This window comes from Poromitra crassiceps, assembly GCF_964638095.1.
Source record: "Poromitra crassiceps genome assembly, chromosome: 3".
Lineage (NCBI taxonomy): Eukaryota > Metazoa > Chordata > Actinopteri > Beryciformes > Melamphaidae > Poromitra > Poromitra crassiceps.
The window spans coordinates 34,737,094-34,755,112 of NC_139625.1; the positions used below are offsets into that span (position 1 = coordinate 34,737,094).

The 18,019-nt window shown below is 45.3% G+C and overlaps 1 protein-coding gene across 1 annotated transcript in view; it reads right to left on the reverse strand.

Annotated features, from left to right (window-relative positions):
* Nucleotides 1–18,019, reverse strand: part of ralgapa2 (Ral GTPase activating protein catalytic subunit alpha 2) — a 184,104-nt gene that overhangs the window by 40,645 nt on the left and 125,440 nt on the right. Inside the window, exons 35-39 of the mRNA XM_083634146.1 lie at nt 13,739–13,810; nt 9,197–9,320; nt 8,933–9,088; nt 4,807–4,965; nt 2,253–2,380 (exon numbers count right to left, since the gene is read on the reverse strand). Of these exons, the coding sequence (XP_083490272.1) occupies nt 2,253–2,380; nt 4,807–4,965; nt 8,933–9,088; nt 9,197–9,320; nt 13,739–13,810 (639 nt within the window). The remainder of the gene's footprint in view (nt 1–2,252; nt 2,381–4,806; nt 4,966–8,932; nt 9,089–9,196; nt 9,321–13,738; nt 13,811–18,019) is intronic.

Consider the following 18,019-nt stretch of genomic DNA (forward strand, 5'->3'; position numbering starts at 1 on the left):
TGCAAGCCGTCTGCGCACCTGCTGCACTACTACGTTTAGTACTACTGCAACGACCAATTGAGAGCGCATGAGGTAATGAAAGGAAATGGGGAAGAATAAGAACCGTTTCTGTAGCCTTAGCCTACCTCTACCTGCTACCTCCATTTGAAGACCTTGGATTAATTGAAGACCGACATGAAAGCAGCCGCGCAACTCATCCAGAGCAGTACAACTGTTGTCGTGCACGGCAGCATGTGAGTGTCTGTGTGTATGTGTGTGTGTGTGTGTGTGAGAGAGGGGGGGAGAGAGACAGAGTTATTAGCTACTTTTCACACCTTGGAGAGCTCTGCTGCGCTCCTCCGGAGTCCAGAGACATATTACATTAAATTGGCCATTGCGGGCTGCTGGGTTCAGAATTTTCAGACATTTTAACAGGCTGGGCGGGGCGGGCTGGCTCCAATGACGGGTTGGGTTGGGGCGGGCCTTAAAAAACCCTGACCCGCGCATCACTACCAGGTACAATACAACAGCTACTCCCGTGATGAGAGCAAAGAAAAGAGCGGATGCACTCGCAGGTCAGGCTTTTATGGGTTCATTTTGTTTTGCCATTGCAGTTCTTTGCCACAAAAATAACATTGTAAATTGCGTCAGCTAAAACATTCCTCGATTCTAACTCTTTCCCAAAATACCAAAAAAGTGGCTTCACTCAGATATACCTGACATACATAAAACTTAACATTGATTGCGTTCCCTTCGTTGATTCATTGCCTCTCTCCTCGTCACGTCAGGCTCCTCCAGCCGGGCAGACAAACTGCAGCCACGCTGGCAGTGCGCTCCGTTTGGAGCATCCCTTCATCAGCACTCTTGGAGTGTGTGGGGGCCTGGCAGCCTATCGGTGCCAGAACTCCAGAGGCAGTGCTTATCTCCTCTCTTAGATCATGTGTTTGTGTTGCCGGCGCCTCTGCTAAGGAATGCCAGGTAAGGCTCTTCTGGCCCAGCATAGGCCCAGCAACACCCCCCCCCCCCCTCCCCCACCCGCCCCCCGAGGCAGGCAGAGGCAGGCAGGCCTGTGGCTGGCCCCCCTCCGGCACTGCGAGTCACACCAGGGTAATTCACTTGGCGTTGGGTAACAGACATCTGTCACTCAGGATGCCCCCGGGGACACGCACACAAGGCCTGATACAGGGTGGTGGTGGTGGGGTGGGGGTGGTGGGTGGGGGGGGGGGGGGTGTGATGCACTGCGAAACACATGCAGGCAGATACATACTTACACACTCGACTGTAAACAACACACACTGTTGTGGGACAATTACAGAGATAATACCTGTGTTGTAAATGACTACAATACAAAGGCTTACTGATGTTTATTTTGAAAAAAAATCCTCTCGTTTTCAAACTTGGACCGTGCCGATGTCAGATACTAGACTTCCACTCAAATGAAACCTCCTCGGGGGGAGGTTTCTATAGCAACCGCCAGAGGGGCAGCGTGGTTCTGGTGAGGCGGTGCTGTACATGCTGTCCGAGGCGGAGCGCAGCGTTGAGGGAGATCAGGTTTCTCCCTCCGGGGGCCATCCCCACTCTACCCCCCCGCACCCCCTCCGCCCCCTGCCCCCCAGAGCTGCTGGCATTCACATGCTAATTCATCTCCATTGGTGATTACACTCCCTTTAAACCAACTGACAACTACAGCTGGAGTCAGGCGCTTAACGGCACACTGTTGGATGGACGGGGTGGAGGGATGAGTGCGTGCGTGTGCACGTGTGCGTCTGCTTGCGTGCGTTTGTTGACGCCGTATTTTCGGCTTCTCCTTGTTCCATAAAACATCAGTGACAGATGATGACACATTATCAGTGCTCCTACCCAAAATAGCCCCGCACCCTCACAGGCTGTGAAACAGCCCTGTTCTAATAGCTGTATGTAAATCTGCCAGCCCATAAAGATCAGTGTCAGCACTCAGCCGTGTACGTTGGCTGACGTGACACGCACACCACATGTCTGAATCAATCTACCCAAATGGGCCACTGGTGCTGCTGAAAATCTAAGCTCAGCTAAGCTCTTTGCTGTTTGCAAAATATCGAGGAGCCAAAGATATTAACAAAATCATAAGGCTACAGGAATCATCCGACAAACATTGCTAAATTTATCCTCGCAACCTTTAATGGTCACAGCTGTATGAACCAAAATTGGAAATTGCCGAATTCTTCTGGCGAGCCGCTCCCCGTCTACGACAGCGAACAGTGAACAGAGCAGAAGGCATCGTGGGTAAAGGATACAAGCTCTGGTAGAGAGTCAGACGGGACTTGACAGCTCTGCTGGCATTGATACAGGTGGCCCGCACTAAGCTTGGCAGTAGCATACCAGTGATGATGGCGCCGTTAAACAGAGGCCCAAAGAAAGGGACCTGAGGGAGGGAGGGGGAGAGAAAAAAAGAATAAGAAAATTAGTTAGGCATTTCAAAACAAACACACTGATCCAAACTTAATTTGGTCAGTGTACTCTCATTGTATACTTAACTGCATCCAAAATTGGACAGGGTTGATTAAAAATCTTCTTTTGAGGTACCGTTTCTCCATCTGTTTAGGGCCAGGGTTCAAGTTGAAATTGGATTTTGCCTAACTTTGCATGACAACCACACATATCTAATGTGAATCAATGTTGGGTAAATGAAATTAAAATGACAATCAATACTAGACAATGGTCTCATATTGAGCTACCGAGCAAATACAAAGGGGCAATATGCATTTGAGCGGCAGCGTGTGTGAGTGTGTGTGGGTACACGCGTCTGTTCGGGCATATCGGAGGGGCCCTTAATCACTGGAGCTCAATGGTCGTTGACCTGGAAGTTGACGTGAATGTCAAAGTCTCTCCAAAAGGTCCTGCTGTCTTCAACACAGCAAAACTCATAAAGACTGCTCAGTCGCCAGTATAATAATTACTCATAAGATACAAGGAAATACATGGAGTTAAAGAGAGAAAAAAAGACAGCTAAGATCAATTAACTTAATCAGATGCTAAAAAATTCATTGACATTGTGTCAAGTAAGGTCAGAAACCAGATGGCTTGACGGGTTTTTGGCGATGGTAGGAGTTTCAATGGAAAAAGTGGAGTTTTGGAAAGATGGTGTTGGCCTGGCGCAGGGGGCCCAGCACAGGCTGCGATCACCACACTGGCAGAGGCACATTGGCAGGTTAGTGGAGCGCTAAAGCTGATGTGTGTCCTGGCTATCTTCTGTCCTCCGCCCCACTATGCTAAAGCCCTGCTTTGGCCAGAGAAGCTCTTTTTGCTTTAGATGGGGGCTGTGGCTATTGTTTGTTTCCCCATAAAGCTAAGCTGCCAGAGGGCAAGTCACAGTGACCAAGTCCCTATTGTTTCTTGGAGGTTATTATGTGCTGCTCAGTCATCTCTTGGAAAATGGACATGTTTGAAGGACAATGAAGGACAATCATTGTCTGAACAGTGACGGATACAAACAGCCTCCAGACTATGCAGGGAATCAAATGATTTAGGACAATATCTGTTATCTATGTGTTTAGCTGAAAAATGATCAAGGTGAAAGTACTTTTTCCCTCGAAGTAATGGGGACGTTACACTACATCTGAAGCCAGCCATTCTCAGACAAAGACATTTCAATATCCTCCGGCTGGCCACACACTGAGTGCGGTGCTATGGAGTAGCCAAGATGAAAGCTAACCGAGGCAGGGAGGCTAACCAGCTCTGAGAGCACATGCCCACAGTGTGGGTAATAATGCACTGCTGGAGTGGGCGAAACAGAGCCTTCGGGCCCTATCTTCGCAAAAGCGGTAATTTAGCGTTTGCGCTCGTTTAACGCCGTGCGCAATGCAAATTGGGGGCGGGCACAAGCGCCTGTTATAATTGTATTGGGCATCGGCGTGCCACATGCCAAAGCAGGCGTTTCAGTGCTAAAATGTGGGGATAGATGGCATTATCCTATCATCAGCAGCGCGCAATTACTTTGCGTTAAAAGCTTTGAAAAGGACCTCTTATCCGCTAAAACACTCGCTGTGCTTGAGCGCAGCATAATCTCGGCGCCCCGCATCGCAGAAACGTCATTACGCATGGACGTGGCACACCAGGACATCAAATTCTGCTCTGGTCTAAAATTGGGTAACCAGCAAATTATTCGGTGAGGCAATCAACTATAATTCACTGAGAAACCTTTATCACATTGCAAGGAGGGGTTATGGTAAATTAATTGAGAAAACCTGTACATTGTAGTCTACTTGCAATAGGCTATTCACCTTCACCTGCTATAACCCGGAGGGTCGTTGGCATCACAGCCGATCTGTCACAAGCTCTCTCCATCTCTCTCTGTCCTCAGCACGAGTAAAGTTTTAATTGAGTCCACTGTAAATCCTCCAATCTTTTCTTTTGTCTCCGCCGTTTCTATTGTCCCACCCCAGTCAACAAAATAACCCGAATTGCATCAAAACTCAGATGTTTTTAACAGGTATATGATGTGATGGTGTCGTTATGAGATAGGGATAATATATACAGTCAATAGGCCTACACCTATCCAAATTACAGCATGCCACCATGCCCCCCGCGAGACAGGAATCTGATTGATGTAACATGGAACAATGCTGAAAATAGCCTATGCGTTTTTTGGGTTTAGTGTAGTTAACAGGCACTGCACTAGTCTCAATACAAAAACAGAAAGAAATACTACTAATAATACTAATAATATATGATAATCATAACAACAACAACAACAACAACAACAACAACAATAATAATTTCCCAATTCCTATGAGTTCCTTTATTTCATATGCATATTGCCGAATGCCGACAACAGTTGCAGTGGTGTACCTGTGGTTTCTTCATGATCTGGATGAAATACATGTGGTTCTTCATGGGGTAGATGATGATCAGCACATCTCCAAAGTCCGTGGGGATGATGCCACGCCGGTAGTCCCTGGTGTGCTCCGACCACACGATGTGCACCTCGTCGTTTCCCAGGTGACGCAGCTGCCACACAAACAAAACCAGACCAATCAGGTCACTCTCATCCCTATGGTGATAACGGATGGGAAGGAACGCTGAATAACCTTAGCATAGGGCAGCTATGTCATTGCATTGATCAACTAAGCACCTGCTGTTGCAGATAGTTTCATTGAACCCACAACACCTCCAGAAGGCTGACAAATGAACTAAGGCAGCCATTCGCAACCTGTGGGCCACAAAGGTATTGCAAGTCGGCCGCCAAATCATTTGCAAAAATTACGATTTTCGTGATTTTGTCAAAATTATTATGATTATGTATATTAGAATACATTTCTCCATTGTTGAATGATACCAGTATTTAATTTGTAATCAATAATTAATTAATTATTCATTAACTATTGCAGACAGCCCCTCACATTTAGTTTCTGATTACTCTGTGGTGCTGATGGACAGCTGCTTTTATTGTTAAAATAACAAGTGCTCTGAGAAGGCATTATTTGGCCTCCATACTGTTTACGGTCGGATGTGGGCCACAAACATCTCTTAAGATTTTCAAGTGGGTCATGAGTCGGAAAAGGTTGGGAATCGCCGAACTAAGGCAGAGGGTATGATGATTGTATAAGGAGAGGACTAAGAATATTATTAATTAATAAATATTATTCACTGCTGACAGGTCAGTAGAGCTTCCATAAATAGAAAACAATGGGTTTTGATCATTACGTGGAGCAACAGCTTACCTGTTCCATCTGCTTCTCTAGACTCACTGTTTGCGGATTGTAAAGATAAAAGGTTAAGACAGCAGGTGCTACAAGTTGACTGTTTATAACTAATCACAAACTTCTAAAAATGGTCTAAATAATGGTTTATGGCCTTTGGGGTGTGGGTCCTTTTATAGCTTTTTCCATTACAAATTCAAATTACAAACACAAAATGCACAAAATTGAGCATTTTAAAACGAAATAATTCAAATGCAATTAACTTTCCCCATCAGACATTAAATTGCTTCCCATTTCCAAGCTATTCACAAACACAAATGAGACTGGCCAGGACAAAAAGATACACTTAAACGACAGGAAATTGACTGATGGGTAAACACCTTCCACATCCAAAGCAAATAGATGGACACAGCTACCTTATTCTCTGACAAGTGTAGATCACTTACGAGCTAGTAGCTAGTGATTTTGAATCTAGCTGTCCTACCAGAGCCTGTGGTATCACGGAAGCTTAGAGTGGGCCTCTACTCAGAGAGGAAAACATCTGCCAATGTACTGTGGGCCTAATGAGCCATTAAGAAAACATGGCCTCGCCACCAAAAATGCAATTAACGCATTTTAATATAAGCCCTTAATTATGGTAATACGGTAATGTTAAACAAATCCACGGCATGCTGATTACACCGGCGCTCGCCAGTTCAGTTTGTCTGTCCAAGGATCAGCAGGTACCAAGCAGGTCAGTCACTGGGATCATTTCAGAGAAAATGTTGAATATGCATTTGGGGTAGCCAATCAACCTGGGGATGTTAATTTGGGTTAGGATATTTGCATTTGGATGAGCTGAACCACAAGGTTAATGAGAATGTTTGTGCTGTAGTCACTCGTCTTCCACATCAATCTATTTAAGCTCTTGATAGTAACGTCCAAATGTGTCTGACTTTTTTATTACTTGTTTTTTTAAGTAAAATATGACCTAAGTCAAAGGCTCTTGTCCAATTAGCCCTCTTTGACCTCCCAGCATGCCAGTGGGCTTCACACTCACAGATATAACAGAGCAAAGGTCCCCAAGAACACAAGTTCCTCCTTATAAAAACACAGTGCAGCAGGCAAGTTAAGCTGCCTGAGGGTGCTGAGTGTGATCGCTCCATCTCACACACACACGCACGCGCACACACGCGCGCGCACACACACGCGCGCGCGCACACACACACACACACACACGCACGCACAAGCCGACATGGCCTGACCCCAGCCCTGCAGGTCGCTCCTATAACCGCATTACTGAAGCCAGCTGCTGCTAGGCTGGCTCTGCACTAAAGCCCACAATTGGATTGAGGAATTCATGTTTTCTCCTCTTTTCTTTGTGATTTAGCTGGGGACATGTTTTTTTCTTTTCTCTCCATCGTCTTCAAACAGACTATCTGCCCGGTGAAAGCTCCCCCACCCGTCTCTCCCCCACAGTATGCCTCTATGGTTACAGGGAGCCAGGCGGGTGGCTGCTGGACTAAAACTTTGATTTGTAAATTGACGGGGGAAACTTCCTGCTTGGACACAGATAAAGCCTGCTTCTCATCCCGATTCTTCATCCCCCTCTCTCCTTCCCTCTGCCCCCCATCTTTCTCTAAAGCCTCCACGCGTGCAGCCGGCTTGCGGGGACCTGCGCGGCCTGCGGCTAGTGCGGGGATCTGTGCGCGGGGAGCGCGAGCAATTACAGGAGCTCCCACTCAAATGAACGAAAGCGGGCTGGCGGCACACTCCAGTCGGGCCTCGGCTGCCCCTCCAGCGCCTCACTCTGGCCGGCCAAAATCGAATCGGCAGTCGGTCTAACACATTTTGGCAGCCGCTGAGCACAGGTTCAGTATGGGGTCGGAAGGAGTAGGGGGTTATTTTTTGAAGGGGGATCTGTGGAGGATTGGATATGAGGAGAGCCTGGTGAATTTCCTCTCTCAGCAGGGGGCCGTATGAGAAGATTGGCAGCACGGGCAGGGGCCATGCGGCTCATTTCTTTGTGCTAACTGCTGCCGCTCACTACAGCTCAGAATCGCACTGCAGAGCCCGATCGATCGCTCCCGCGGCGGCGGCAGGAATTGGATAAAAGGATCCTGCCGGCATCCGGCCGGCGCCTGCCCTGGCAGGGAGGGCTAATGGCTGAATCCAGGCCCTGGTCACAGCACATGGGGAGGGGGGCAGGGGCTAGCCGAATCATAGTCATTACCGCAGCGGCACATGCCCTCTGTTCACTCACGCGCCTGCTACCTCTCTACTCCTCAGGTCTGCCCGGCAAGGCTCGCTAATCAATGCCCGCACTCTGGAGTCACACCTCCTGATCACAGCTTAACACAGAGCAGAAAGCTGCAACAAAACAGTGCTCGGGGCAGGTGGGACTGTGTCGCCATTTCACTGCTTCAAACTTAGGCAAAGCAGCATTTTCTCCACATACTCTGCACCGTGTTAAAGCCTTGTTTTTAGCTGGAGCAATGTGCTCAAACAACTACAGTGTAACCCGGTGGGGCAATTGCGCACCGCATCATCAATACACGTTCGCTAAAACTGCTTGTTTTGCCAGCTGGGAGGCTCAAACTGTCATTATAGTGTCTGGCAACATGGAAACGACTATATATATTTAGCTGATTGATGGATAGTTTCCCATTCAGGAAACTATCCCGAATGGGATAGTTTTGCCCGCTTCTTCCAGTTCACTTTTAGGACATGGAAGAATTGTCTCCAGCACAGCGCTGTTGATGAGAGAGGGGAAATCCTCCGTGGTGACACAGCGCGAGCGCAAGCTTCCCTGTCTTGCCGGTTGCCCCTCTGCCTCTGCCTGCTCCTCTCTCTCTCTCTCCTCGCCTGTTCGTACGCCCATTTTCTCTGTCCGACAGTAAAACCCCGGAGAATTATATTCATGTATAGAGTCGTTTCCATGTTGCCAGAGACTATAATGACAGTTTGAGTCTCCCAGCGGCAAAACAAGCAGTTTTAGCAAACGTGGAATGACGGTGCGCAATTGCCCGACTGCGTTACACTGGTAGTTGTTTGACGATATTGCTCGAGCTGTAAACAAGGCTATCTCGGTGAGTACTCAACCAATTTGAAAAAAATATGTCACAATGACATATGTGTCACTTAGACACATACAGTGTGGAAAATAGGTTGGGGAAAAATGTAATTATCCTTTAAGCAATGATGATTCAATACTTGATCTTGATCATGGATGGGCATGAATGGACAATGTCTACACACTCACAGATCATCTCACATAGCCAAGCAAAATGTTGTACCTTTTTGGTGAGGGAGTCATCAGAGTCGGACGGCATACGTGTGGAGACGTGGAAGATGGCTTCCACATTGGAGGTAGCGTAGTAGGGAGCTGTGAGGCCTGTGCTACCATTCCTCTGGAGTCCGCCCATAAAGCCGCAGTGTGTGGCCAAGTCCACCTGTGGGATACATGTACAAGTTAGTTGACTGTATCTATCGCTGGGAAAGTGAGTCATAGGAGTGCTAAGTACGGTGTGTGTGTGTGTTCCTGATGCGGTTGTCAGTACCTCCCATCCCAGCCCAGATACAAAGTCTTCATAGGCTTGGCTGCCTGCACTGTTGGACAGGATGGAGCACTTGTCCTCTTGGCCTTCTCCGATGTAGAACACAGCAATCTTGTGCGTCTCTCGACTATTGGATGAAACACACAGGAGTCAATGTTACAGCAGCAACGCAACTCAAACAGCCTCTCTCTACTCCTTAAAGACCACATGAAGTGGGTCTCAGAAATGGATGGTGATGTATCGTATCAGACTGAAAACAGATATTGCCTGAGATGAAAGAGGGTTGAGAGGCGGGACAAAACGTGTCGATGATTTGATTTGATAGTTCTGGGCACTGGAGCTGGAGTTGGCGTTGGCGAATCCTGGCGTGTTCCGCCCCCAAATCGAGCGTGTTCTAGCGCTATGCGAGTGGGGTCTGCAGAGAACCAGGCAGCCGGCTGCTTCTGTGCGGACTGGTGCGGACATGCCAAGGCAAGAGTTCTGCCTGCCGGCTTGGAGCGCCGACTAGCCACGGTAAAGAGCTACGGTAAATATTATAATATTCCTGGAATGCGAGTTTAACGAACCAGTTACATGTCCTATGCATTCTACATCAAATGAAGACATTACTGTTTGTTTTATTTAGTATGTTACATATTGGTCAAGTTATTAGTTTAGTTTATGGGCTAGAAATTCTGTCAGGTTACAGACACTAGGCGGCCATCTTGCCTGCAGAATTTTCTCCTTGAAATGAGATTGATTGACAGCTGCCATGTCGCGATATGATTGGTTGAAATGGGTTAGAAATTTGATAGTTCTTTGTTACGTCACCATACTGTAGATTACTGTTATGAATGAAATCCTGAAAAATGAACTTTTTATGTGAAAAAGTGTGAGAAACTAAAGAAATTAGATTTTTGTGATTTATTTTTGGTCATACATTATTAAATAGGTGCACTTAATACCCAGGTAAAATACACATTTTTGGGTTCAGCTCGTCTTTAACAAGGGGATGGGGCGTCAGCCCCATGGTGCTCAAAGCCTGTGCCCCCCAGCTGTGTGATGTGCTACAGCTGATCTTCAACAAGAGCCTGAGTCTCCAAAGGGTCCCCGTGATGTGGAAAATGTCCTGTATCGTTCCTGTACCTAAAAAGCCAAGACCCAGTGGCTCCAACGACTACAGGCCGGTAGCTCTGACGTCCCACATCATGAAGACCCTGGAGAAACTCGTCCTGGAGCAGCTTAGGCCTATGGTCAAACCATCCCTTGACCCCCTCCAGTTCGCCGACCAGCCGCGTCTGGGAGTGGAGGACGCTGTCATCTACCTGACCAACCGCGCCTACGCCCACCTTGACAACCCGGCCAGCACTGTGAGAGTCATGTTCTTCGACTTCTCCAGTGCTTTCAACACCATCAGGCCGGCTCTACTGGGTGAGAAGCTGACGGCGATGCGGGTGGATGCCCCCCTGGTGGCCTGGATTGTGGACTACCTGTCTGGCAGACCACAGTATGTGCGCCTGCAGAACTGTGTGTCAGACAGAGTGGTCAGCAATACGGGAGCACCACAGGGGACGGTCTTCTCTCCCTTCTTCTTCACCATCTACACCACAGACTTCACCTACCAGACAGAGTCTTGCCACCTTCAGAAGTTCTCTGATGACTCTGCGATAGTGGGATGTATCAAAGATGGCGACGAAGATGAGTATCGGGGTGTGGTGGCCAACTTTGTCACATGGTGTGAGCAGAACCACCGCTCAATGTGTCAAAGACAAAGGAGCTGGTGGTGGACCTGAGGAGGGTCAAGGCTCCGGTGACCCCTGTTTCAATCCACAGGGTCAGTGTTGACATAGTGGAGGATTACAAGTACCTTGGAGTGTACATTGACAATAAACTAGACTGGGCTAAGAACTCTGATGCACTCTACAAGAAGGGGCAAAGCCGTCTCTACTTTCTGAGACGGCTGAGGTCCTTCAACGTCTGCCGGACCATGCTGAGGATGTTCTATGAATCGGTAGTGGCTAGTGCCTTCCTGTATGCTATTGTGTGCTGGGGCAGCAGGCTGAAGGCAGCGGACGCCAACAGACTCAACAAACTGATCCGTAAGGCCAGGGACATTGTGGGGCTGGATCTGGGCTCTCTGACTGCGGTGTCAGAAAAGAGAACGTTGTCCAGGCTACGCTCCATCATGAGCAATGACTCGCACCCACTCCACGGCGTGCTAGTCAAACACAGGAGTACGTTCAGTGAGAGACTGATTCCACCTAGATGCAATACGGAGAGGCACAGGAAATCATTCCTGCCTGTGGCCATTGGTCTATTTAATGCCTCTCTTAAAAGAGCACCTCGGAGACGCTCAGTCTCCCTGAGACTGAGCCAGCCGATAGGTTAACTGTGCCTGGCTGAGCCACGTGTAACGTATAGGGCAAGCCGACTTAATATAAGTCCAGTGTGCAATAAAGATAATTGGCACGTAATGTATACTTACTCTACTTATTTTGCTTACTTTAGACGTATTCTACTTATTTTTGCTCTATCGCATTTACTACTGTTTATTCTATGCTATGTTGTGTTCTTATTCTGCTTATTTTGCTTATTATCGCATTTACTACTGTTTATTTTATGCTATGTGTGTTCTGTGAGCGAGCTACTGTAACTTGTCCCAATTTCCCCCCGGGGATCATTAAAGTCTTTCTGATTCTGATTCTGATTCTGATGCTTTGAAATGTGAATCCAATGAGTCAAAAGCCTAATCAACAAGACAAACTGAAAGCATGGGTATATCTGAGTCAGTGAATGAAATCAGGAGACAGAATATGAAAAAAGTAAGTTTTCCTCCTGTACCTCTCCTGCTCCAATATGATAAAAAAATAAAAGAAAAACAAGGAGTGAGTGACAGCATAGTCCGCCTGCTGGTTTGGCGGTTGCCATGGAGGTGCATGGCGCTGGGGTAAATTGGGGGCATTTTGCATGCTTGGACACAGGTTGCTATGAGCCAGCAAGGTATGGCCATCTGGGAGAATGAGGCCCAATCCTGGGGCATTCTTTAATAAGCCTCTGTCATTAGCAGTCTGGAGTGCCTATTGATTGCACTGAGAGAGAGAGAGAGGGTGGGAGGGAGAGAGAGACATATACACACACACACACACACATACAGAGAGCTAGAGAATAGACCGAGAGAGAGAGAGACAGATACATACAGTAGAGACACAGAGAGAGAGAGAATACCTGCCAACACTCCTGATTTTCCTTTTTTTTAACTCTTTCTCTACCTTTTGCTCCCGATTGATAATTTCCCGATTGGTAATTTCTTCCGTTACAGTTTTTCAGAGGCTGTAGTGGGCTTAGTTTTAAAGCCAAACTGAAGTTTCTGGTATCATATAATGAAACTAGATGACCTAATGCATTGCAGGCGGGGCCAATTGCGGCCCTCTACTTGTCTCTCAAAACGTACTAAATGTGGCCCTCCGCACAGTATTGGTTAATCAAGCAAGTTCACTTTGTGTTTTTCCCCTTCTCCTAATGATGACAGCACTATCATACAGTTTGTAGACGAGCACCAAGTAGGAACAACGCTGGTGGAACTAATGTTTTCAGATGGTAAACAAAATCCTTAGCGTACAACTGTATTGTGTGTGTGTGTGTGTGTGTGTGTGTGTGTGTGTGTGTTTTTGTAACCCATATGATGCAAGAAGCAGCTGCCCCCCCCAACCCCCCAATATTTCCTCATTATATAATCTGGCCCCCATTTCAAAAAAGTTTGGACACCCCTGACCTAATGCATCCATTGTTACCAACCATGTCATGTAATCTTTTCAGGAAGGGGGCTAAATAACGCTCCAAATTTAGTCAACATTTTGGTGAGGGAAAAACAATTTCAAAGCAGTCCCTTGAACTCGCTCACCCCTGATCTATGGGTACCCACGAGTTTCCCCTTTTCAGATAAGGTAACATTCCTCATATCCAGACAGAGACTATGCCTGTGATTAGCAGGAGATGGTGTCAGTTAGGAAAAACATGGGGGAGGAAGGGAAGGAGAAGAGGGACAAGATGAACAATTGAAAGACTTGTCACCTTCTCAGTGTGAACTTCACTCATGAGAGGCAGGTTCATGAGCGGGCTGCAGTAGCAGATTCATGATGGACAGAAGGAGCTATAACAAAGACGATGGGATAAAGCAAGTCACCCCAACTTCCAGTGACTTCCTGTATCTGTGCCACCGAGGTATCGCCACTGCCACGCCCACTTAGGAGACTGGTCAGCCAATGACGTTTCATACCATTGACAGACAGCCAATCATAACCTGATGACCACGCCCATTTAGGAGACCGGAATGGTACCATTTCTTATTATTGGCGAAGCCTGCAGTGGAGTGTCTCTCTCTATATTAAAGGTATCTGGCTATAATACTTGGCTGACTTGACCTAAATTGAGGTTCTAATTAGCAAAACAAAACCTGTATCTAAGATCATGCTGTGTGGTCTTTGGAATTTTAGATATACTTAATTTATCCAGGGCACATTGTGTAATAGACACTCCAGATTCAATCTTCAATCTAAAAGAGCATACCACTGCCTGGAATCCAAGTTCTTCAGTTCCCTCAAGAGCTTGGAGTTTTTCTTCAGTAGATGGAAGCTTTTCCTGCATAATAGGAAAAGAGACTCGGTTACAGATGAAATCTCTAATCCCAACTGCAGAATTTAATTGATGAAGCTGCTTATAAGCAGGAACAGCCATGTTAAGTGACATTGGCAATTTACTGGAAAATTGTGAAAATAAATTTGCCTTCAACAAGTTTCCTTTTGCATTCGATATGAAGAGAGGCAAAGAAGGCACAGGTGCAAACAGCAATCTCCTACTAGTCGTGTGGATGTTGCACCTTCACCATTAAGAGGTGTGAGCTTTTAATTTACGGGGAAGCACTGCAAAGATGTGACACACCAAGGCAGGTGCAAACAGCTGGGCACATTGAGCCTGTGGAGAGGAGATTACCAGACTCCAGACCCCAGCCTGCTTTTAACAGCTTTCCTTTTTCTCTCCCTTCATAGGGGGCTCTAGAAACGAGGCTACAGCTGGCTCACTTTGAGGATGAGGGTGAAGTAACGGACATACAATAGCAATATTAATGGAAAATTTCTGTATTTTTCAACCTGGACCATATTTCCGTAACTGTTTGTGTCTAAGTAACTAATCTGAGCGAAAATGTTTGAAATTGGTGCAGTATTGACCAAGATTGCTTGAGTTGGCAGCTGCTTTATGATGTAAATGGACCATTCCGCCCCTCTTGCCTCGGAAAGCCTGTGCACATACGTCCTCTAAACAAGCGTGTTTTTGCCACTGACAGGCTTGGATTATTCCATTACATTATGATAGAGATATTTACCTTCTGCTTGATCTAACTCTCGCAAGAATCTCGCTCAAGTTTTGCAAGAGCTGCGATGTTGCAGGAAGTCAGCTGTGGTGGCAAGCCGGGAGGAGCCATGTTTGGCTTAGAGTAACAGAAAGCGTAGCTTATCGTTATCTGAAAGATTTTGTAAGTTATGGCTGAATAGAGTACCACAGGGATGACATATTTTTGTAGGCTTTATCCAGAAATTGCCGCCATTTGGTTCTTCAGTGGAAAAGTCTATGGGGTTTTAGAATGGGATTTCACTTAAATGCATAAAATAAGGTCTGTGGTTAACAAAGGTTTATGGGAATGCGAATTTGGGTTCAGTATGATACTCTTCACAAACGTGAATAACTTGTATGCCTTTTGAAGTGTTTTATAAAAATTGTGTAAAAAAAAAAAAAACGCATTTACGTTCCAAAAGTCATAAAAGTTATTCACGTTTGTGAAGATTATCATGCAGAACCCAGATCCACGTTTCCATAAACTTTTGTTAACCACAGGCACAGACCTTATTTTATGCACTTGTGAAAACCCTTAAGTGAAACCCCCATGTTAAATCCCATAGACTTTTCCACTGAAGAACCCCGTTAGTATACTTTCGGACTCATTCCTGCGGCTCTCTATATTTAGATGATTTCGAGAATATGGACGAGACATTTGAATTCGAAGGCCGCCTGTATTTATTTGAGCCCGCCCGAGTAACGTTATACGATACAAACTGAAGAGCAGGGGCATTGAGAGACAGAGAGAAGCAATGGGAGCTTCTATCTCTACCAACGTGAAGGACAGCAACAGGCAGAGAGAGAGGGTGGACACACTGTAGCAACGTCAATACAATTGCTCATTTTCTCTCTCTTTTACAATAACAATGTGAGCCTGTGTCCATTGCAAAAATAAGCTTGTTTAGTGGATGTTCATGCACGGGCTGCTGAGGAAGGGGGCATGCATGCAAAACGGCTGTAATCTTGGTCAATACTGGACCAATTTCATTTTTTTGCTCAGATTAGTTACTTAGAGACAAAAAGTTACCAAAATAGGGTCCAGGTTGAAAAATACTGAAATTCTCCTTGAACAGGCTACAGAGGCTATTCTTAGCACTGTTTTGTGTGGCTATCCTACTAGTTAAATTTAAGGTGTAGTTTGTTGACAGGATGTTGAATCATGGTGATGATCATTGGGCCGATTCATGATTTTTCACAGCCACTCTTTGTCGTGATGGTACATAACTCTAGTCTGATGTATTACCTGATGGTACATAACTCTAGTCTGATGTATTACCTGATGGTACATAACTCTAGTCTGACGTATTACCTGATGGTACATAACTCTAGTCTGATGTATTACCTGATGGTACATAACTCTACCTGATGGTACATAACTCTAGTCTGATGTATTACCTGATGGTACATAACTCTAGTCTGATGTATTACCTGATGGTACATAACTCTACCTGATGGTACATAACTCTAGTCTGATGTATTACCTGATGGTACATAACTCTAGTCTGACGTATTACCTGATGGTACATAACTCTAGTCTGATGTATTACCTGATGGTACATAACTCTACCTGATGGTACATAACTCTAGTCTGATGTATTACCTGATGGTACATAACTCTAGTCTGATGTATTACCTGATGGTACATAACTCTACCTGATGGTACATAACTCTAGTCTGATGTATTACCTGATGGTACATAACTCTAGTCTGATGTATTACCTGATGGTACATAACTCTAGTCTGATGTATTACCTGATGGTACATAACTCTACCTGATGGTACATAACTCTAGTCTGACGTATTACCTGATGGTACATAACTCTAGTCTGATGTATTACCTGATGGTACATAACTCTAGTCTGATGTATTACCTGATGGTACATAACTCTAGTCTGACGTATTACCTGATGGTACATAACTCTAGTCTGATGTATTACCTGATGGTACATAACTCTACCTGATGGTACATAACTCTAGTCTGATGTATTACCTGATGGTACATAACTCTAGTCTGATGTATTACCTGATGGTACATAACTCTACCTGATGGTACATAACTCTAGTCTGATGTATTACCTGATGGTACATAACTCTAGTCTGATGTATTACCTGATGGTACATAACTCTAGTCTGATGTATTACCTGATGGTACATAACTCTACCTGATGGTACATAACTCTAGTCTGACGTATTACCTGATGGTACATAACTCTAGTCTGATGTATTACCTGATGGTACATAACTCTAGTCTGATGTATTACCTGATGGTACATAACTCTAGTCTGACGTATTACCTGATGGTACATAACTCTAGTCTGATGTATTACCTGATGGTACATAACTCTAGTCTGATGTATTACCTGATGGTACATAACTCTACCTGATGGTACATAACTCTAGTCTGATGTATTACCTGATGGTACATAACTCTAGTCTGATGTATTACCTGATGGTACATAACTCTAGTCTGATGTATTACCTGATGGTAGATAACTCTAGTCTGATGTATTACCTGATGGTACATAACTCTACCTGATGGTACATAACTCTAGTCTGACGTATTACCTGATGGTACATAACTCTAGTCTGATGTATTACCTGATGGTACATAACTCTACCTGATGGTACATAACTCTAGTCTGATGTATTACCTGATGGTACATAACTCTACCTGATGGTACATAACTCTAGTCTGACGTATTACCTGATGGTACATAACTCTAGTCTGATGTATTACCTGATGGTACATAACTCTAGCCTGCTGTATTACCTGATGGTACATAACTCTAGCCTGCTGTATTACCTGATGGTACATAACTCTAGTCTGATGTATTACCTGATGGTACATAACTCTAGTCTGACGTATTACCTGATGGTACATAACTCTAGTCTGATGTATTACCTGATGGTACATAACTCTAGTCTGATGTATTACCTGATGGTACATAACTCTAGTCTGATGTATTACCTGATGGTACATAACTCTAGTCTGATGTATTACCTGATGGTACATAACTCTAGTCTGATGTATTACCTGATGGTACATAACTCTAGTCTGATGTATTACTTGATGGTAGATAACTCTAGTCTGATGGTAGATAACTCTAGTCTGATGTATTACCTGATGGTAGATAACTCTAGTCTGATGTATTACCTGATGGTAGATAACTCTAGTCTGATGGTACATAACTCTAGTCTGATATATTACCTGATGGTAGATAACTCTAGTCTGATGTATTACCTGATGGTAGATAACTCTAGTCTGATGTATTACCTGATGGTAGATAACTCTAGTCTGATGGTACATAACTCTAGTCTGATGTATTACCTGATGGTAGATAACTCTAGTCTGATGTATTACCTGATGGTAGATAACTCTAGTCTGATGGTACATAACTCTAGTCTGATGTATTACCTGATGGTAGATAACTCTAGTCTGATGTATTACCTGATGGT